The following is a 21411-nucleotide window of genomic DNA, read 5'->3' on the forward strand; positions in this document are numbered from 1 at the left end:
CGGTTTGTGCTCGCGCGTCAATAGCGCGGATGAGATCGTCCGGACTCGCTACTAAATGGGGGTGGTGTCTAGGCCGACTAGTACAAGGCGTGGTGTGCTCGCGTGTCTGGCGTAGCGCCCTCGCTTCAACATATGAGAGCGAACCACGAACGCAGTAACTACAGGAAATGGATGTATGTTTGTTCGAGAGTGAGACGGTGAGCCGAACAAGAAAACTAAACTGCGAATAAACATAACCGACTACATATAAACAAGTCACGAGACCCTCCATACCCTCATCCGAAACCTCTAATGGAATCTTACAAACGCCGGACTGTATGCACGCCATCATCGCAAGGGAGAGTGAGACTTAATAAATAGACACCGTGTTCCTGTCTGCATCCCCCATGCGCAGAGACTCCACCACCCCAGACGGATGTATCGCCTTTGGTGCATGCATACATAGCACGGATTGGTCAACTCGGTAGTTAATCGGCAAGGTATGGATGTTTAACACTGTGAGTTGAAAATCACGGGCTGGCTCGTTTCCTCAGCCGGTTCGGCTCTCGCTCCAGCACGCGATACCGGCGACTGCCACGAACGCTGAGGAATCGCTTGATCGACCACGACCCCGGCGCATGGCTGCGGACATCCAACTCACAGTAAGCCCGGTTTTCGGAGCCGGGATAGAGCTTTTGCGGTGTGCATTGGATGGGCGTTGTAAACGATTGGGCATCCATTTGTTTGACTTCGGGTGGGACTGCTCGGAGAAGGACCGAGGGCGAGATGGGGTAAACTATATTTTCGCAAGAACGTTGATTTGATTATGGTTTTCTTTCTTCTTTTTCTTCTCGAACAGAGATGGAGTTGAAGAGAAGTTAGATGTTCAGGGACAACCTCGTGGGTGCCGCGAATGAGGCGGGGTCAGTGGGGTTCGGGGCATCGGATCTAATTTGGGGCTGATGTGTACAAAGAAAGAGATGTATTCTTCTTTATCGCCGGAGCCAGAGAGAAGAAAAAGCCCAAGAATCTTCATGTTGATCTGTAGTGGACGATCTCCCTCTGGTCGGGTGTGCCGTGCCCTGGAGCAGGCGCTCAATGCAACCTAGAATCCCTTACCCTGTTTCATGTCCATCATCCGTAGACCATGATTGACGGAACTCCCCTCATCTATTTTACGTTGACCTTTGATCAAGACAAGAGGATCCAACAAACCCTGAGAACCCGACGTTTCCGTTGATGGTGGAGTCACCGGAGCGAAACAGCAGACCCCCAACCCCCGCATCGGCTGCACTTGCAGCCAGAATGTACTCCTAGTGGCCGGAGGCAAGAGCCCTGCCCTGCTCGTATTGGGCGGAATTTGTCGGAGCGCGGAGCCTGTGACCTTACCCTTGAAGAGTCGGTCTAGCTGGGTTTAAAACTTCCGAGTTGGCAGGTGATGAAACATAACATGTGCTGCCCCTCCTGCTGCCCTCGATGACTTGAAAAGGGTATTCTCTTCTGGATTCCTGCATCTCTCTCGACTGTGTGTGTCCGGCCCACATTGGTCTTGTTTGCTGCTGTCTTGCTCATCACACACAAACAAACACATAGCCCTAACCAAGCCAAACCCACACGCTCACTTCACCGACTTTCCCTCCCAACTCTCCCTCCCCTCTGTACAGACAATGGCCGCTTTGTGGGTATTCATAGCTCTCGGCTATTTGATTCTGTACGCGTTCGCAACGCTGCAAACACCAGAATGGCAGGCTCTCGCTTTCGCCTTGCGCCGTATTGCATCTTGAACACTCTCCGACGGAAGAGTGCTCACATTGAATGTTGAACTCTCCAAAGATGCCGGCCTCTGCGAGAGGGATTCTTCAAAATCAAAAATCAACTATAGCTAGCTTTATCTATCGATTATCGCTTGAGTCTGCCAACACCTGGCTAGACTCCGCCGTTGCGTACGAAGCGAGAGCAACCTAACATTTTACGAAGGTGATATATACCGGCATAAAACAAACCTCCGGTCAAGCATTCATTGGGGGTTTATTCGGCTTTTACTGGGGAGTATGGTGTGGACAGGCGTTCGGAGAACGGGACCTCGGTCGTGTTGTCTGGCACAACTCGGATGGCTAGGAACTACCCACACTCTACACGGCACGGAATTGGATCTGAGTTTATGACCTACGATGATTTGATGATAACGACGGGATGATTATGACGGATGGCATTTTAGCTTCGATTTATTTCAGAGAACAGTTACTCGGGTTTGACTGTTGAAACAAATCAAGATATACCACAATCACGCAAATAATTCCAAGCAAAAGTCTCTCTCTATTCATCTATAGTGCCTATGGCATCGCTTCAATGTCTCCTCTGGGAGAATGAAAGAGAGAGAAGTTTTGAGCTGTGGAGAAGAAGAAATGGGCTCCATCTTGATAGTGATATTTTGCTGCTTGGTGTGTGTATGTTGTCGGACAAGAGGACAATATGTAGTCAAGACGGAGGTAGCCCGGCAGTCTTAAGAGTTGGATATTCTCGTGCATTTAAGCGAGCAGGGGGGTCGCAGATATCTGCCTGAAACTCGCAGTAAACATTGGCAGCCTACAGTCTGCGCAACAATGGGCCTCAACATAAAAGTCTCAACATGTCTACTAGAACAACTTGGTTCATCACTTACAATTCCAATTCTCTTTTCCATGAACTATGATTTTCCCTCCGTTCATCATAGGTCTCGAGGTTTCCCTCACCGGAACCAATCTAGTCTCCGCATCATGCGATCCCGAAATTTTATTACCCTACCCACATCTCTTTGCAAGATGTCTTCATGACCGTCGCTTCATCTGCGCCCGATTCTCTAGAGGAAATGGAGCCGATGAAAGATATTGCTCACTCCACCAGTTACTGATAGATTATGGAATGCGTGTTCGCTCAATGGGATATTTTGGTTAACTGCCTAGTCTCCCAGCACAGATACTGGAGGAAAGACAAGTACAACAAAGCACAGAGAACGTCATCTGTGTGAGATCCCGTAAATAGGACCCGGATGCTAAAAGGACGAGATTATGTACAAATACAGCCCCCGGCCTGAACTCCAGTCCCCGGTATAACGATGCCTGGTAACAATTATGAAAGAAGTCTTTTTTAACCGACCAAGCCGACCACCTCGCCCGGCCAGCGTTTCATCCAAATCATCGCACGCGGAGGCATCCTGCCGCCGACAGGAGCCAGGACACGAATCTTGCCCTTGTCTGCGTCGACGTCGGCAACATACAAGAATCCCATGATGCTGGCGTCGCGAACCTCAGCGGGTGACGCTGTGTTTGGGGCGTGGGTGATTGCGAGAAGAGTGTTCGCCAGAGCAGCAGGCGCGGGAGGGAGCACCTTTTTCAGAGGGACGTTACTGGCGGTTGTGGATGCTTGGGATGGAGGTACAGGTGCGTAGCCGACGATACCCGGTAGCGGTGCAGCACGATCGGGGCCTTGTTGTTCCTGCTGCTGCTGGGATTCGTCGTCACCTCCGCCACCAGGGAGGAAAGAATCGCCGGTGGTGAGCTGGGAGGGGTCGTATTCATCCTCGTCTTCGTCGTCGACGGAGGCAATGGTGTAATTATAGACGCTGAGGGCGGAAAAGTCAAGTTGCTGCGCGTGTGGTGATAATGTCACCATGGAGGTCGAAGATGCAGAGAGCGCCAAGGCTGAGGACGCGGTGAATGATGGGACCAGATTGCCAAAGAAATAAGATCGGATCTGCGACTCGCGCATTATTTTAAGAAAAGCGGCATCGCGGTCGACACAGCCTCCGGATTTGGAGAGCTTGACGACGGAAATGCGCTCATCGAAGGCAACGGCTGTTGAGCTCGAGCTAGGCTTATTGTCATACTGCTTGACCGTCGTGCTGTACAACCGCTCAGATCCCAAGACCAAGATTGTTGTAATGGCGAATTCGGTGACAATATGGTTGATCAGCTCCAGGCTGCCAGGCTTGCCGGAACTCAACAATCCCGGAGTGTCGACAATAATGCCCGCCTCGCGCGCGTCTTCATCCTCCGCCATTCGACCAGTCACTGACAGCGCAAGCCGCGATACCACAGGTCGGTAGACCGATCCTTCGGCATCCAGAGGGCTGGGTAGTGGGTAATTGTAAATGAGAGGTAGCTTGACCGGCACGGGACTCGGTCCCGACATCGGACTGCTGCCCCATCCCTCCTCAACGTCTAGCATAGTGCGGAAAGCCGTGGCAGACAGCGTACCGGGGACGCTGAGCATGCCTTCGGTCGGGTCCAGGTTCACCACCAGCGGCTGCCGGCCGACCTTGGTCGCGTACGCGGTCAGTATCTTCGCCAGACTGGTCTTGCCCGCGTTTTCGGGGCCCAGAAGCAACACGCGAGGTCCATCTTTGCCTGTGGCTTGCGCATCCTGGCGCATCGTCTCCAGCGCAAAGTGGACGTTGGCGTACTCCACCATTGGTGTTTCTTCCGCTGTGTACTCGCTCTGACATCCCCCGGCACCATGGCCAGTTGTCGGCGCCACCCCGTCCGCGGTCGTCATCGCCATCTCGCCCGCGCTGATCTCCAGCGTGCACCCATGCCATGTATATATTGCCGCCTTGGTCCCGGTGAAAGTGTATGTCTGCGACTCGGCGAGCTCTGTACCGAAGAGCTCAGCGGTTCCCGTGAGAATCTATTGAAGTTTGGTCAGCGGTTCCTTGTACAAGCTCGAGAGCCTTGTTTGAACAAAACAGCCAGAAAAAGCTCTCCACCCAGAAAGCTCTCCACTCTCTGAATCCTCAATTAGGTTGTACGCACCTTGACTCTCACGATATTGCCAAACGCGACCTCGAACCTCCACTCCATGCCCGGCGACAGGGTGATCTGCGACGGCGGCGCAACGGCCGAGGACCTCTCCTCCGAGACCTGAGTGAGGTCTAAGCCCGGGAGAGACATTGGTCGTTGAGGTCGATCAGAGATGTGCTTCCAATGAAGTCCTGTTTGGACTGTTTGAAGACGGCCATGACTAAGCATTTGGAGATCGGCGCTAACCCCTGCGCTTTGGGGCAGCATTTCGACGCCGTTGAATTTATGTCTGGTTTAGGGGTATAAATATCTAACTGCTTCTCTACTTGATCTAGCATATACCTGGAACTGTGAATGACTCATTTGAATACCCATTCACTTAATTAAGGACCTCCACGTATCTAAACAGTTAGATACAGAACGAAGGTTGGTGAGTGGGGGATATGCCTAGAACAGACAGTTTGGACTACAACCAGAAAGTGGGCAACCATCAACCAGATGGATTGCGGGGTTTGGAGACAGCGGGTAAAAGGAAAAAGGGGGTTAGAGACATAGATGGATAGATGGTAGATGACCGAGGCTCACGGAGCAGGAGGGACGAGGCAGGCACGATATTAGAAAGTGGTGTTGGATGTCAAAGTACAGTACAGACAGACTCAGTCTTGTGGGGAGGAATATATATCATGACGCGACAGGGGGAATGGGGAGGGGGCGGTGGGATCAGAAGCAGGACAGGATACTGGGAATCGATTCCCGTCTGGTCAAGCAAGAAAGAAAGAATGGGGTTAGAATCAGATAGACTGTTCCTTCCGTGAAGTAGACAGGCAGACGATAGGGTGTGACCAACTGCAGTATTAGAAAAAAAGATTGGAAGGAAAAATGGTTCTCCCAGAGAAGAATGACGTCCGGAAATGGGTCGCCCGATCGATCCTTGGGTGATAAAAGATTGGAGGTATCCTTTTTTTTTTTTAGAAGAAGTAGGGGATCGAAGCACTAGGAATCTTGTTAGCAATGTGAACAGATCAGTCCAGTCAAGGGTAGGTAACCCACGCAAGAGCAAAGGCGGCAGAAACGCCAACCAGCGCGCGGTTGCGAACGCGCTCGCGCTTGAGCTTATCTTCCAGCAGCTTAGCCTTCTTCGCACGCTCGGCTCCCGTCTCCTCATCCTCGTCCTCGCTGAGGTCTTCGCCCTTGCGCTTCTTGGTGACCTTGGCGGAGGCTGACTTCACGGCGGCCCCTTCGGCCTTGATAGCTTCTTGGACCATTCCCTTCGCCTTGGCGATCATCTCCTTGGTCTCTTCAGCAGACGGGACCTCGGGCAAGGTGATCGGTGCATCAGCTGAGACGGTCGTCTTCTCAGTCTTGGTCTTCTCCTTCTCACCATCATGCTTATCGGCCTTTTTCTTCTTCTTATCGGCCTTCTCTGCCTTCTTGTCCTCAGGCTCCACGGTGGAATCCTTCTTAGATTTCCGGCCCTTGGTCTTCTTCGGGGATCCACTGGTCTTCACCTCGATGTCCTCTTCCACACTCTCAATAGTTTCGTTGACAGACTCTGCGTCCATGTTCAGAGCCGACTGGAGACTGGCATTGGCGGCAGTTGTTGATGGCGTAGGCGGGACGTCCTTCTTAGCCCGAGACCCGCGCACCTTGGACGGAGACTTCTTGCTGGGCGAGACGGACCGGCGGCTTCGGCGCGACGGGGATGCGGAGATCGAAGACGGCGCGGCGTCCGATTCCGGGAGCTCGAACTTGGGCGGTGGTGTGATGTGCTTCTTTGCGCTAGAAGGGCTCTGGACAATGTCGGTGGGGTCGAGGAGCGCGCGAACCCAGTCGTACATCTTGTACTCTTTGGCGAGCTCGAGAGCTGGGAGCCGTCAGTTAGCTCCTGTGGCTGGCCGGGGGAGATGATATGTGCTTACCGAACAGGGGGAGATCCACACGTTGCCGGCGATCTCGTCTTCACTCGTATTGTCCCGGGTCTTGAGGTAGTCTCTCTCAGAGCGCTCCTCGTCCAGCTTGGCCCAGGGGAATGCGATCTTGAACATGCCAGTGGCGCTGACATAGCCGTCCTTGCTTCTCCGCTGTCGTCATGTTAGGGAGGCTGTCTCCACGGGGCAAAGTGCAGGGCGGCGACTCACCATCAGGAAGTATGTCTCGGGGTGTTGCTGCGGGGTGTGGGATGGGAAGATCTCAGAGCCCTTGAGGTCTTTCGGGAGCGGAGCCCGGAGGTGGGCGTACTCGAAGAGACCCAAGTTCTCAGGCTTGGTCGCATTGGAGGTACCGATCCACGAGGCCTTGACGGCGAGGTTGGTCTTTCCCAGACGACGGCGCGCGAGGAGCTCTTCGACTGCAGGTGAATGTGATTAGCCGCGACACCGTGTTGAGACATATCGAGTCGCACAGGGCAGGACTCGACTCGGAGGGTGGGTGCGCGCGGTCGCGCGACCACGCGCACCGGGGAGGGGGGGGAGCGAGCACTTACAAGAAGGAGCCTGTTCGGCAAGGATGAGAGGATTGTTCCGCTTCGGCAGAGAGCGCGACATGGTGGATGGCGAGGAACGAGGTGAGCAGAGGGGGAGGGGAGGTGAGAAAATAGTCAAGGGGAAAAAGATGCGACAGCCACGTTGCAGGCGCGTTGCTTGTCGCTCTCCGAGGACTGGCCGAGTCGGATGGGAGCACCGAAGGGTTTACAGTGAGCGCAAGTCAAGCAGAACGTGCGCGACGATGTGATTGATGGGAGATGCCTCCAGACAAGAAAGCCAAAGTCGCGAAGCGGCACGGATCAATGAATCAGGAGAGCGCGATGGAAGAGGAATAATGAATAATGGGGGACGGATTAACCAACTAAATGATGGGGCTGGGGCTTGCCTGTGTCCGGCATGGTCCGGTGGGTTGGGCCTTTCGGTTTGGAATGGGGGTGATTGGCCAATGTGAGAATTACCCGTATGGCCCGTACGGAGCGGGCTCGCGACTTGGCATTCCCTCGCCCCTGATAAGCAGTCGTAGTTCGTCCCTGCGGTGTATAGTGACACCCCGGCGAGGGGACCGTCCTATGGTTCGGGGGAGTATCGAATCGCCATAGCAGATAGTCTAATTGGACCGCGGATTGACTTGGATTGATTCATGCACGCTTCGCTGCATGCCGAACTCACCTACATACCGCGGACACTGCATGATCCGTCGAGTCTCCAGATCAACGTGCATGAACATCCCATAGGACATCTTCTTGCTGCCTCAAACCGATCGAGTGAAGCGGGAATCATCCATTAATGGTGTCGCAGTCTAGAGCCCACCCACGTATGTATACTTCCGACGCAGGTAATAGCCTCGCCCACCCCCCACCGCCTTTCCCCCCACCGAGTCTCAGGAGGCAGACAACTTAGTAACTGTGTTTGTTGGCTTTCTCTCCGTGTCGTCTTTCCATCTCCTTTCTCTCCCGACGGTATCGAGCGAGTTTCGCGGTTTGTTTACTTCCCATCTCATCCCATCCCAAGCCACACTTGCGACTTCTTGGTTCTGCCCCGCCACAAACAAACACCCACCATGCCTGACCACGAGGACGATCTCGCTGCCACCAAGACCGAGGGCTTCAAGGTCGGCGAGAAGAAGACTCTGGAGGAGTACCAGGAGCTGGGTGAGTATTGATCCATCACCCAGGACAGCCTCGCTGCCTGCAATCTACAATCGATCACGCCCCGTGTGCACAAGAACTAACACCACCCCACCCCACCAGACAAAAATGACGAGTCCCTAAACCGCTGGAAAGCCTCCCTGGGCCTCAACACGGGCACACCAATCGGCGACCCCAACGACCCCCGCAAGTGCATTATCAAGTCCCTAGCGTTGGAAGTGCGGGACCGCCCCGACGTGGTGATCGACGTGTCCAGCGACGGAGCGTTGGCAGACCTCAAGAACAAGCCGTTCACCATCAAAGAGGGCGCGCAGTTCCGCATCAAGGTCGTCTTCCAGGTGCACCATGAGGTGCTGAGTGGGCTTAAGTATCTGCAGGTGGTGAAGCGGAAGGGGATCCGTGTTTCCAAGGATGAGGAGATGTTGGGGAGCTATGCGCCGAATACGACTGATAAGCAGACGTATGAGAAGAAGTGTAAGTGCATCTTCTTCTTGACGGTCCGGAGATAACTACATAGGGACTAATGTGATGATCATAACAGTCAATGAGGAGGAGGCGCCCTCCGGTATGATGGCCCGTGGCCACTACAATGCCGTGTCCAAGTTCCTCGACGATGACGATCACACCCACCTGCAGTTTGAATGGTCGTTCGACATTGCCAAGAACTGGTAGAGACCGCCATTCGTTTCGTGTGTTCTACTCGTCTTCGTTTTCAGGGTGATATTATTCGTTGCGGGAGATGCTTTATGTCAGACGCCAAATAGCCAGTCTCGCTGTCTCCCAGTGAATGCACAAGATGAATCTTCCGTCCGTCCAAAAACTCCGTATAAAGTGTATTGAAACGAAAATCAAAAGCAAAGGGTATCATCACAGGAAGTAGTCAATCACTGGACTAGGGCCATCCTTATTCTGCTGCTGCGCCTGCTGCTCGTTGCGATGCACGTCGTTCTCGGGCGCGGCGTCGAATATGTTGAAGTACCGCTCGCCCGTATCACTGACCTCCAGCACACTTGCTAGGTTTCCGCACCGATAACAGTAGTTTGGGGCGCTCCAGACCGTGCTGAGCCGGTCGTCGTAGAGCACCTGATACCCTTCTTGGCATAACTGGTGAGCTCTTAGGATGTGGGACATGCTGTTGACCTCGAGGAATTTCCTGACGACCTGCGCGCCAAAGGTGTAACCCGCCCCACGGGGGGAAAGAGAGAACTCGTCCCGTTCTGTGTCCGGGTCGGACCATACAAGGTCAGCCATCGGACCCTCATGGGGGATCTCGCGGAAGCGGTCGATGATTTTGATCTGGTCGATGGAATGGATGGAGGGCGAGAGGCCACCATGCACACAGAAGATCTCGTCATTGATCACCACGCTCAGCGTGAGAAAATCGAACATGTCGGTGAAGTAGTGCCACACGTTGGCATTGCCGTATTTCCGCGCGCACTCGGTGTAGAAGCCGTATGACTGGGTGACACCGCGAGATTCGTGATTGCCGCGAATGAGATGGACTCGTTGGGGGTACCGCAGCTTAAGACATATAAGCAGCGAGATAGTCTCGACACTGAACAGCCCGCGGTCCACATAATCACCTGTAATCAAATCAGTCAACCGAAAGACAACCGGCGTGCCTCGCAGCGAACGAACCTAGAAACAAGTAGTTCGTATTGGGACAAAACCCGCCAATCTTAAAGATCTCGATCATATCAAAGAACTGGCCATGTATATCCCCCACAACGGTGACCGGCGCAGCGATATGGACGACATTGCTCTCCTTCATCAAGAGCTCCTTCGCCTTGGCACATATCGCTTCGATGACCGAGTCTGCGAGTAATTCCTTTCGATAGAGCCGCTCGATGCACTCATCTAGATCGATGCTGGCTGGCCGGCCGTTAATACACACCCAGGGAATATTGACGGTGGACACTTACCTGGTAAGCCAGGCATAGCGGGCAGGGTTTCAGAGGCCCGAATGGATATTCACGATTCAAAAGAGTGACGTCAAGGGCAGGCAGGGTTTGGTCGGTTGCTGTCAATGCTGGGATGGAGGCAGGCGAATCAAGCAGTCGATGGTGAATAATCAACAAGACGGGGCCGGAGTGGCGGGCGTGGGCTCAATGGAGAAGGTTAGGAAGGGGAGATCAGTTGAGAGAAGCGATCCCGACGCAACGACCATCATGACCACAGAGCAGTTCCCCGTCCAAGCCAACAGTGATCGATCGTATACAGATGCCCGCACGCAGGGCTAGAAGGCTGGCAGAGTTGCTCCCGATCCGAGTAAAACAGTTCTCGGCTGGACTAAACTGCCGCTGTTCACCGGCATGTCACGTGACGCGTTCCTGGATCGAGATCATCGTATGGAACTAACTATAAGATGGACACAAGACAGCAAAACAGAAGGGGAAATAAAGGGTTGCACAACTGAGGTATGTACGTAACACATGCCATTCACATCTAAAAGTATCGTCTATGTCGTTGTCCAACCCGGCCCAGCCCTAACCCATTATACATTTGGAGTTCTCGAACCAGGCTGAGCCAGCAACTGCTGTGTTGCTATGTGATCAGCCTCGCTTTCGGAGTCCGTCTCCTCTTCCTCCCCGTCTTCATCTTCTTCAGAGTCCTCCTCCTCGGACTCATCTTCCTCTTCCGAATCGGTCTCTTCTTCCTCGGAATCCGTTTCGCTCTCAGTCTCGGTCTCCTCGTCTTCCTCGTCTAACCACTGATTCAGGGTCTTCTTCCCGGCTGGGTCCGTCGGCACTGCGGCACCATTATGTCTCCTGCCTGCCCCGCCAGAGGTCTGATGTTCACGGAGGGCTCGATCGAGTCGTTCGCCGGCGGTCATCGAGAGCTGGGTTTGAGTTGAATCCGGTTTCACATCTTCGACGCGCAGACTCGAATCTGGCTCGTGGCCTAGTTCAACCCAGTCCGGAAGGTTCTCGTAACCGCGCAAGCCGTAGGGACCGGCATCTGGACCAACAACTAGGGTTGCAGATCCGACTAGAAGATCCTTGCGTGTTTCTGAGGGACTTGGGACGTGTGGTACTGGTTTCGGGGCGAGAAGAAGCAGGTTGGCGAGCGGGGTGGAGGATGGGCTGGCGAGGAGAGCTTTATAGAGACGAGCTCGGTCGCGGAGGTCGTAGGAAGTGTCGTAGCGAGCGAGTAACAGGATGTAGCGCCAGAGCAGAGTGATGCGGTCTTCTTCCTCTCCTTCTTTTGTCTCGACGCCTTCTTGCTTTTCTTTGCCCTTCGCCTCTCCCGCATTCTCGGGGGGATGAATCTGCTCTTCAAGCTGATCATCTGTCCACTCATTCTGGAATTTCTGTGTGTTGATCGCAGGTTTTTCCGGCGATGTGGTTTCAGTGGAGTCCTCTTTCGGAGGGTTCTTGAGAAGATGCTGAAGGTACACTTTAGCACCGAGGAGAACGATTTGTTGCTTGACAACCTCTGGCTCGTCCGCGAAGCTTCGCACCAACACACGGAGAACATCGGGTGCAATATTGTTATCCACGTCAATACCAGCGAACTCGCCAACAAGCCAAATAATGGTGGCTCGGGCGTCAGGATGGGCTGTTGACCCAAGATGCTTGACAAGCTGAATGACAGTCTGTTTATGTGATGTCGGGTCCTGTTGAATCAAATGGCGGATAACAGTCAGAGACTCCGACACCAGGTTCCCGTCCAGGCTGGAGATCTGACTGAGAAGGATGCGTAGACATAAATCTGCGGTATTGGCATCTCCCTGTGCGCAACGTCCGATGGCTCGCACGCTCTCTCGCACCAGATCTGGGTCCGTGCCCTTGGAGAAATGTTCCAGTTCACTGATTATCACGCTCTTCCAATGTTTCCCACAATGCGGGAAGAGAATTGTTAGCACTTCGAGTTTGAGATGCAAGATATGCGGCGTATCATTGGCATGGACGAGAAAATGCGCGGTATATTTGGCGAACGGCTTGGGGTCGCGCAAGGCCACTGCTACAATATTGTAGAGAGCAATGAGCTGCATATCTTGCGGACTCCGCAGGAGGGCCACCAGAGGACCAACAGCAGACAGCAGATACTCTGGAGGAGCCAGGTAAAGAAAACAGCGGACAACGCTGACAATCACGGCCGAGTTGCGGCTCTGCAGTAGTAACTTGCATGCGCGGAGGAAAGGCTCAAGGTCAGAGTCTACCACGGGGACCTCGTATTCCTCGCCCGAGTCCTCGGCGCCTTGATCTGGCTGGTCCTCGTCGTAGAACGCCTTGGTAACTGCCTGCTTTACCTTCTGAGTTCGGCGAGGAAAGCATTTGCGCGCGTAAAACGTCAACAAACGCAAGGTCGCCAGCTGACCCCATTCATCCATATCCACCAGCTTCTTCACCAAACCGCGATAGTGCTTGTGGACCAAGTCAATCCGTTCCGGGCAGATATCCAAAAAGGCTGCGACCGCAGAGCCAACCACAAAGTACTGCGGATCGCCCAACAGGTTTGACAGATATCCCAGCAACTGGGGCATCGTGCTCGGGTCCAAGCGATAGCACTTGGGAATGGCCAGGGCCGCTGCCTTCCGTACATGTGGACTCATATCACCGCACCCCCGCTTGATGGCCAGTGACACGATCTGGCTGATTACCGGTACTCGAATTCCAGACATGGTCCGCAATGCCATGGTCCGCACCTGCGGGTTCTGGTCTGTAAGCGATTTCTGGATCGCATTCACCGACAGCAGGGCCAGGTCCGGCTCGGCCTCAGCGTGGTGAACCAGGTAGATGTAAACCAGCTTCTTGACTTCCAGGTGGGCACTGGCGGCGTTTTTGACCACGGCCGAGAAGAACGGGAGGGAGGGCTCAGAGCGGTACATCAACTGGAAACAATTGGGTCAGTCTGCGTGTCCTCTGCGGGCGTCATTCGCGGGCTGTCGGCATACCGAGATGACCCTCCGCATCCCATCCAAGACCTCGCGTTCATGTCGGCTGTCCAGTAGCTTCTTGATGTGGGCGACGGAGTAAGTGCGCGACGAGTAGTCGGGTTTCGAGCTGCGATTGCTGGCGGCGGACTGGGCGGCCTCGAGGGTGAGCTCTCGTGCTGTTCGCACACAAGCGGAGGCCACGGTCAGCTACAGTCCGGCATGGAAATAAATCAAAAGCGGCTTACCTGTTTCCAGCATCGAGGAGATCCTGGAGATTGTTTCCATCTTGCCAGGATCCCTGCACGAGGGAGGGACGAGGGCGAGGTGAGTGAATGAGTGAGTAAGTTAGACGGTGGGGGGGATGAAAGCGGAGGAACAAACAGGAATTCCTATATCCGCGGGACAGACAACCTCCTCTCTTCCACCGCTAATGATGGTAACATGAACGACATCATGCAACCATGGCATCTGCTTCTCCGAGGATCATTGGCTGCGAGCTAATAACCGACTTTGTACAGCGACTGCTTGACACCGCTCACACAGACACACACCTGATTATCTGTGGCTCGAGAGACGGCTTCCTCGCCCAGCTATCTGCCGTGATTCAGTCTCAACAAGCACCAAATCATGAGCTACCTTCAAAAACTATCGCCATTCTGGCCAAGTCCAGCAAGATCCAGCTAGCGTTCTGTCCGTCTCTCGAAAGCCTGCGGGCGCATCTCGCGGTCCTGCTCTCTGCACAGAATGATGGACGGCGACTGTTGGCTATTCTAGATGCGGTGGCGTTACATGCCTCGACGACAGAGTTCTCGGGACAAGGACTGTCGAGAACATTTGCTACAGCTGTCGAGGCTGCTTCTCGAACTAACAGCGAGCTGAGACTCTGTGAATGCTGCGATGCTATTGATCCTACGAATACCGACTGCGGACGACCGCTCTGGGACGCGCATGTGCCCCTGTTGAATGGCTCTGTCCGGATCCGAGGTGAAGAGAGGGCCTGGGGTGGCCGAGGTGTGACCGTGAGACGGGTTGCTCAACGCTGGTTCGAGTTTGATTGAAGATTGAATAACCAGGGGAAAAAGATACAATTGAGAGACGTGGAAACACAACAGAACTCCGTGAGAATGACTCTGCACCGTCCGGGTATCCTAGAGCCGACCGCTGAACTCCTAAAACATCCATACATAAGATCACAGAGACTTTTCCATCTCCGTGATGTAGAGCTTGATGTGCGATTCGAGCTTCAGGTACTGGTCGTGGGCGCCTTGGATCTCGTTCTCGATGTTTTCCTTGAGATCGGCCATCTGCAGTCATCAGTAAATATGTCCGCGGGTTGAAAGTAATTGGAGACATGCCTTCTTCTCTGTCTGTTCGATGCGAATCCGCCGCCGCTCCATATCGCGCTGTTTCTCAGCGCGCTCCTCACGTAATTGCTTCTGTACATTCCGCAGCTCTTCCATGCGCGCTTGGGCGACCTCTGCCTTCTCCTGTGCATTCTTCCGTAGAGACTCAATCCGCTCGTTCCACCGAGCTAGTTGTCGCTGCAGGAGCTTCTCGGTCTGCTCCACCTCCCGAACGCTGTTGCCTCTCTCTGAGATGGCCTCCTTGTTCCTCACGGCGCGGGATTCTTCCTCATCTTCCTTCTGTAATTCCATGGAGATATCTTCGAGCAACTTGACGCACGCCTGCACATCATTAGAGACGACGACGAAGGTGTCTGACGAGGTCTGAAGGGCGCGGGCTCGCTTCTCCATTGTATCAATCTGCGCTTTCTCGCGCATCAGGTTCTCAGACAGCTCGGTCAGATTTGCCTGGAGAGTGGCCGAGGACTGGAGCACATAAGGCCGCAGCTTCTCTGCTTCTTGCCGCGTGCGGACCAGCTTCTCCGTCTTTTCTTCCAACAACATCTGCTGCCGGGCCTTATCCCCCTTGACCCGTTCCAGTGTCTCGGAGACGCGTGCTTGTTCCGTATGCAGCTCCTTCAGCCGTGCCTTCAGTTCATTGTTTTGCCTAATTTTGTCCTGCACCTGACCCTCATTAGCCTTGAGATCCCGTCGCATATCATTCAGGCGGAGTTCAATTTCCTGGTTGTCGGACAGCAGCTCGTCGATGCGCGATTTGGTCTTCTCCGTCTTGTTGAAGTGGTCATCGATCACTGGCGTCTGCGATTCGCGGAACCGAACAAAGTTGATTAGGTATGAAAAAATCTTGACCAGCCGGTCATGTGTCGGTTTGGTTAGATCGGTAAAGGTAAAATCGTTGACGCCGCACTGGTCTACGGTCAGTCACGAAGGGACACGCAGGGCAGCACAACACACCTCCATCAGCAGCCGTCGGAGGCTGACGAAGAATCCCATGAGGTTGCGCGTGTCGTTCGGAATGATATCAGGGTAGTCGCCGCAGATATCCTCCGCCGCGGCGTGCATGGCCGGCTCCACAGTCTCGCGAGTCGTATTCATGAGTAGCTCCGCGAACCATTCGAATACCATCTGGATCTGCTGCGGCTGGGGCTTGGCCAGGTCGGCCGTGGTAAAGGGGATTCCAATGTCGTTGATACATCCTGCGATTTCCTTGTCGGGCTGCGAGGTGGTCAGCGTGAACGCGACCAGGACACCGGAGGCAACTCACCAGGCGCATCAGGGCATCGTTCTCGTCTTCCTTCTTGCGAGTGCGGCCATGAGGTTGCTGCGAGCCATGGAACTGCTGGCTCATGCGGTGATTATTGTAGGCCATCGCGCGTGGGAGTTGTCCTGTTCGTGGTTCTTGTTGATTCCGCCCCGATCGGGTTTAGACTTGGAGGGGCAGTGCAAACACGTCAAACACAAATTCACTCAATGACTCGCCGGCTTGCTTGGTCTTTCTTTCCTGCTACCATAACCATTATACACCACATGGCGCCTCCCACAAGTACGGCTGCGGCCAAGGGGTTCGAGTAAGTGCCCGTCGACCAATTCTTTGCGCATCTGGCTCACCCGCGGAACAGTATTGTCGCAACATACAATGACCTCCTCCGCTCCGACCCCGATCTCACCATGCCCATCGCGGCCATTGAAGCCCTGGTGCTTCTCCTCACACACTCAGCGGCATCCACTATCTCAGAAACCTTGGATCTACTGGCAAAGTCCACCGCCCACTTGAAGCAATCGATCCCCAACCCAATCGGCCTCTCCGCCGGAACCGATCTCTTTCAGCGCTACCTGATCACCACGTTACAACGGCCGGGACAGCTTGGGCCCGCGGGTGACTTTAAGGCTATTCGGACGCATCTTTTGTCTAATGGACGACTATTCATTCGACGCGCCAAGGAAAGTCGAGAAAAGATTGCGGCGTTTGGAAGAGGGTTCATCCGGGATGGCAGCACTGTGATCACCAACGGTGGCTCTAGGGCTGTCGCATCGTTGTTGCGGAAAGCTGCAGATGAAGAGGGTGGTCCGTCCGTTGTGCGCTTCCGTGTGATTTATGTCATGTCGTCGACCAGCAAGGGCTTGGACGACCCGTCCGGGGAACCCGAGGGGATGGAAACCGTTCGAGCCTTGAGAGCAAAGGGCGTTCCAGTTGCTACGATCCCGGAATCAGCGGTGGCGTATGCTCTGGGGAAAGCGGATATGGTCATCGTGGGTGCGGAGGGAGTGGTGGAGAACGGAGGCATCGTGTCTCGCATGGGCACCTACCAGATTGGTCTCCTTGCAAAGGCGATCGGGAAGCCATTTTACGTGGTCGCAGAGAGCCACAAGTTCGTTCGGTTGTATCCGCTGGGACAGTACGACTTGCCCATTGAGCAGCACGTTATCGAGTTCAAGTCCGAGGAGGACATTGCGGAGGAGAGCCAACAGCAAGCATCGGCGGCCGGCACGAATGCAGACGGACCGATTGAGCTGCCTCTGTGTGACTCGGTCGATTTCACACCACCACACTTGATCTCTGCGCTGATCACGGATAGCGGTGTCTTGACGCCTAGCGCCGTCAGCGAAGAGCTGATCAAGATTTGGTTCTAAGGAGCGATCATGTGTCTCTTACAAAATCGGATAGCATGCGCCGTTGGGCACCCGGCGTCAGTAAAAGTTCAGGCGGCGAAGGTGGCGCAGATGATTTAATGGCGAATGACTTGACGCGAATTCTTTGTTTCTTTCCTAGCCACACCATGGTGATAGGCGCTCGGAGATAATTGGCACAGCGACTGCATTGCGTGTGAACCGACACTCCCAGATGGACACCATCACCGCTGAGGAGGCTGAAACGCAAACAGCCTACAGTGAGTGTCATCCATGTCTTCCTCTGATCGACTGTCCAAAACGGGTGGTTTGCCCCAGTTCACAGATAGAATATACACCTAGGATACTGCTAGATCGTCACAAACTCGGAGCCCAGCTTCACTTTGCTGAATCATTTCACTCCCTTAATAATAGCCTCTCGATGTGTTTTCTTCTAGTGTGGTGGCTTATACGACTTGGGCGCTTGTTGTCACGAATCACATAGTTAGCCCAGCGCCAAGTGACTCGGGAATATCTCGCTTAGTGAGTTAGGTATAACTATAACTGGCGCTTACGAGCAGATAGGAATCCAAATCGTGGGAGCCGAGGGGCTCAGACTTGAGTGTGGAGGAGTATAACTAGTGTCGGAGCCCTAGTGAGATGCATGCTGGATTAGGAAATCAGCCAGAGTACTTGAAAAGGCAAGAAACGCCAAGAGAAACCTCATTATTGGCCAAGCTTTATCTCCCAACATATAGTTAATTACAGAACGTCGTAGTCAAGGTGTTTCAGTGATGTGAACTCGTTAAAACATCCTACTGTATTCAACACCGTAATTAGACTCCCCAAAAGCGAGAGGATAGCTGCCAAGCTCTGCTTACGGCCAAGCGCAAATCCCGCTTCACCATCGAACACTCATAGCTCTCTGTATTGGGTGGAGAAGCTGGAGATATCCGCCGCAGACTCTAATTGTAGGCCGCAACAAAAAAAGTCCACTTCTTCCAGGCCCTCCTTCTGGAAAGAGATAGCTATCTAGGACTCGCGATGCAATTTAGGATGCGAGTCTGACTGATGCAAAGTAAACAAATGAATATAGTGAGGGGGCCAAGTGCTGTATGACAACATTATCCTTGACAGGATGCACAAAATTTGAAGATAGAAACCCGTCCCGATGCGTGTCCCAAGGCGAGACTATTTTCGTTTACCGCTGAACAACGGGGCCGATAGTCTGGAGGAAGCCATAGTGCCTTTTCGCGTCGAAGAGTCACCCACTGACCTTCTATCAGGAACATGTTGGTCTCCGGTCTAGTTAGACCTGGGGGTGTCGTGTCACGCAAGATTTGGATCTTGAGGTATCCCACATTAGTTTTAAGGTATGAACAATCTGCAGAAAATTCTAAGTCGGTGACTACTCCCTCGACCTGTAAGGTCTGCTGTAGAGCGCCAGTGGTCGTATCCCAGAGCCGGACGGTCTTATCACCGGAGCCAGATGCTAGCAGCTGGCCGTCTTGCGAGAACGCCACTGAGAAAATTGAGCCCGAATGACCCTTGAGGGTCTGCTGTGGGACACCCGTTGCCGTATCCCATAGTCGGACGGTGTTATCATAGGAGCCAGATGCTACCAGCCGGCCGTCTCGCGAGAATGAAATTGAGTCAATTGAGCCCGAATGGCCCTCGAGGGTCTGCTTTAGGGTGCCCGTCGTCGCATCCCATAGCCGGACAGTGTTATCATAGGAGCCAGATGCTAGTAGCTGGCCGTCTCGCGAGAATGATACCGACCGGACTGAGTCTGAATGGGCCTTAAGGATCTGCCGGGGGGTGCCTGTGGCCGAACTCCAGAGCCGGATAGTATTATCATAGGAGCCAGACGCTAGCAGCCGGCCGTCGGGCGAGAACGATATTAAGTTAACCAAGCCTGAATGGCCCTCGAGCGTCTGCTGTAAAACGCCCGTAGCCGAATCCCAGAGCCGGACGGTGCTATCATAGGAGCCAGATGCTAGTAGCCGGCCATCAGGCGAGAAAGCCACTGAGAAAACTAAGCCCGAATGCCCCTTGAGGGTCTGCTGAAGGGCGCCCGTCGCTGAATCCCAGAGCCGGGCGGTATTATCATAGGAACCAGACGCTAGCCGGCCGTCGGGCGAGAACGACATCGAGTTAACTGAGCCAGAATGGCCCTCGAGGGTCTGCTCTAGGATGCCCGTCGCTATATCCCAGAGTCGAACGGTCTTATCACTAGAGCCAGATGCTAGTAGCTGGCCGTCTTGTGAGAACGATACTGACCAGACTGAGTCTAAATGACCCTTGAGGGTCTGCTGTAGGGCGCCCGTTGTCGAATCCCAGAGCCGGATAGTCTTATCACTAGAGCTAGATGCTAGTAGCTGGCCGTCTCGCGAGAATGATACGGACCGGACCAAGCCTGAATGGCCCTCGAGGGTCTGCTGTAAGACGCCCGTAGTCGAGTCCCAGACCCGGACGGTGCTATCATAGGAGCCAGATGCTAGCAGCCGGCCATCAGGAGAGAAGGACAATGAGAAAACCGAGCCTGAATGGCCCTCGAGGGTCTGGTGTAGGGCGCCTGTTGCTGAATCCCAGAGTTGGATAGTCTTATCACTAGAGCCAGACGCTAGTAGCCGGCCATTAGGCGAGAACGACATCGAGTTAACTGCGCTCAAATGGCCCTCAAGAGTCTGCTGTAGGGTGCCCGTCGCCGAATCCCAGAACCGAATAGTCTTATCACTAGAGCTAGATGCGAGTAGCTGGCCGTCTTGTGAGAACGCCACTGCGAAAACTGAGCCCGAATGACCCTTGAGGGTCTGCTGTAGGATGCCCGTCGCCGTATCCCACAGCCGGACAGTGTTGTCATAGGAGCCAGATGCTAGCAGCTGGCCGTCTCGCGAGAACGATACTGACCGGACTGAGTCTGAATGGGCCTTGAGTGTCTGCTGTAGAGCGCCCGTGGCTGAATCCCAGAGCCGGATAGTATTATCATAGGAGCCAGACGCCAGTAGCCGGCTATCGGGCGAGAAAACCACCGAAAAAACCGACTCTGAATGGCCCTCGATGGTCTGTAATTCTGTACTCCATCTTTCCTGAACATGCGACAAAACGCGTATCCAATCTGGGAGTTCTGCTTCGAATTGCTTCCGAATTATTGCCTGTCTCGGTGCAAATACAAGTCCTGCGTAATAAATTTGAAGAGGAACTTCGCTAGCGATTTGTCTATTTCTAAGAAAGAATCGCTTTGCGTCATGTAGAAACTCTGATAGTTCGTGGTTTTCATGCCTCTATATCAATTAGCGGGAATGATATCGGAACACTTAATAGACACTTACGTGTAAAACTGACTGCAATAGATTAATGATCCCCACAACCTCAGAAGCAAGACCTAGAATGCTCATTGCTTCTATCCAGTGTAGGAAATGTTTCTGGAGAAACAAAAGGGCATCCTCCATTTCAGCGGTGGGGTTTTTGCATTGTGCCAGATGATATGCCCAATAACGACAAGAGTATTGCAATTCTGGTGGGAGATGTTGCTGGATTAACTGGGCATCGATTTCCTTCCTTTCAGTACCGTAACTTGATAGGTCACAGATATTCCTTTTCAACCCACTATGCATGGAGCCAAGACAATATTTCGTGATAGTATTGTGCGTCTGTTGTTCATTCACACGGAACTTGCTCGTGGACTTAACCAGGAATTCTCGAAACGATAAATGTAGGATCCTGACTGGGATATCTTGGTTACTAGGTATGTTGAGAACAGACTGGAATAAATTTAATAGATTGCTGATAATCCCCACTCTGATACGGAGGAGCTGGGAAAGCGCATTGACCGAAAGAGGAATAGCAAGGAGGAGGATGGTGCCGACTATTTCGTGAAACTGTTGCAGCAGCTGGTCTGCTTCGTCATCATCTTGATCCTCAAGGAGTCGCGTAAGGATTGGTAGATAAGTCTTCTCCATTTTCGTCGCATATTTTGCTTGGCCCTCTAGAAGTTCTACAAGGCGCACTTCTGGGTCCCACTTCGGATCTTCCAAGAATCGACATATAGTGGCGGCGCAAATGAACAATGGGACTGACATTATAAGCAATTTTCGAAAGGCTTCGTTGCCAGGCCAGTCTGAAGGGACGTCTCTCCTATCTCTAATCTTTGCAAATCGGTCTTTCAAGAAT

At 53.5% G+C, this 21411-nt stretch overlaps 9 protein-coding genes across 9 annotated transcripts; 3 read left to right on the plus strand and 6 right to left on the minus strand.

Moving 5' to 3' along the window:
• Positions 1-509: 509 nt before the first annotated feature.
• Positions 510-719, minus strand: N7510_003983 (uncharacterized protein; the record flags this gene model as incomplete). Its single annotated transcript, XM_056975909.1, has 1 exon — positions 510-719. One exon carries the CDS (start codon positions 717-719, stop codon positions 510-512), a length of 210 nt encoding a protein of 69 aa, XP_056835865.1.
• A 2386-nt stretch (positions 720-3105) lies between these two features.
• Positions 3106-4907, minus strand: N7510_003984 (cleavage polyadenylation factor subunit CLP1; the record flags this gene model as incomplete). The annotated part of the gene is made up of 2 exons (XM_056975910.1): positions 3106-4644; positions 4770-4907. 2 exons carry the CDS (start codon positions 4905-4907, stop codon positions 3106-3108), a joined length of 1677 nt encoding a protein of 558 aa, XP_056835866.1.
• Positions 4908-5725: 818 nt separating this feature from the next.
• N7510_003985 (KilA-N domain-containing protein) lies at positions 5726-7300 on the minus strand (the record flags this gene model as incomplete). The annotated part of the gene is made up of 5 exons (XM_056975911.1): positions 5726-5750; positions 5808-6621; positions 6682-6838; positions 6896-7104; positions 7240-7300. 5 exons carry the CDS (start codon positions 7298-7300, stop codon positions 5726-5728), a joined length of 1266 nt encoding a protein of 421 aa, XP_056835867.1.
• Positions 7301-8300: 1000 nt separating this feature from the next.
• Positions 8301-9060, plus strand: N7510_003986 (rho GDP-dissociation inhibitor; the record flags this gene model as incomplete). The annotated part of the gene is made up of 3 exons (XM_056975912.1): positions 8301-8391; positions 8491-8862; positions 8930-9060. 3 exons carry the CDS (start codon positions 8301-8303, stop codon positions 9058-9060), a joined length of 594 nt encoding a protein of 197 aa, XP_056835868.1.
• A 195-nt stretch (positions 9061-9255) lies between these two features.
• Positions 9256-10326, minus strand: N7510_003987 (serine/threonine-protein phosphatase; the record flags this gene model as incomplete). Its single annotated transcript, XM_056975913.1, has 3 exons — positions 9256-9971; positions 10027-10260; positions 10311-10326. The coding sequence occupies 3 exons, from the start codon at positions 10324-10326 to the stop codon at positions 9256-9258; spliced, it is 966 nt and encodes a 321-aa protein (XP_056835869.1).
• A 556-nt stretch (positions 10327-10882) lies between these two features.
• N7510_003988 (AP-3 complex subunit beta) lies at positions 10883-13552 on the minus strand (the record flags this gene model as incomplete). Its single annotated transcript, XM_056975914.1, has 3 exons — positions 10883-13222; positions 13286-13443; positions 13513-13552. The coding sequence occupies 3 exons, from the start codon at positions 13550-13552 to the stop codon at positions 10883-10885; spliced, it is 2538 nt and encodes an 845-aa protein (XP_056835870.1).
• A 176-nt stretch (positions 13553-13728) lies between these two features.
• Positions 13729-14325, plus strand: N7510_003989 (uncharacterized protein; the record flags this gene model as incomplete). The annotated part of the gene is made up of 1 exon (XM_056975915.1): positions 13729-14325. One exon carries the CDS (start codon positions 13729-13731, stop codon positions 14323-14325), a length of 597 nt encoding a protein of 198 aa, XP_056835871.1.
• A 132-nt stretch (positions 14326-14457) lies between these two features.
• nuf2 (kinetochore-associated Ndc80 complex subunit NUF2) lies at positions 14458-16000 on the minus strand (the record flags this gene model as incomplete). Its single annotated transcript, XM_056975916.1, has 4 exons — positions 14458-14571; positions 14623-15537; positions 15586-15846; positions 15896-16000. 4 exons carry the CDS (start codon positions 15998-16000, stop codon positions 14458-14460), a joined length of 1395 nt encoding a protein of 464 aa, XP_056835872.1.
• Positions 16001-16158: 158 nt separating this feature from the next.
• N7510_003991 (translation initiation factor eIF2B subunit alpha) lies at positions 16159-17262 on the plus strand (the record flags this gene model as incomplete). The annotated part of the gene is made up of 2 exons (XM_056975917.1): positions 16159-16199; positions 16251-17262. The coding sequence occupies 2 exons, from the start codon at positions 16159-16161 to the stop codon at positions 17260-17262; spliced, it is 1053 nt and encodes a 350-aa protein (XP_056835873.1).
• Between the last annotated feature and the right edge of the window lie 4149 nt (positions 17263-21411).

This window comes from Penicillium lagena, assembly GCF_028827675.1.
Source record: "Penicillium lagena strain IBT 129212 chromosome Unknown utg000002l_segment0_segment0, whole genome shotgun sequence".
NCBI lineage: Eukaryota > Fungi > Ascomycota > Eurotiomycetes > Eurotiales > Aspergillaceae > Penicillium > Penicillium lagena.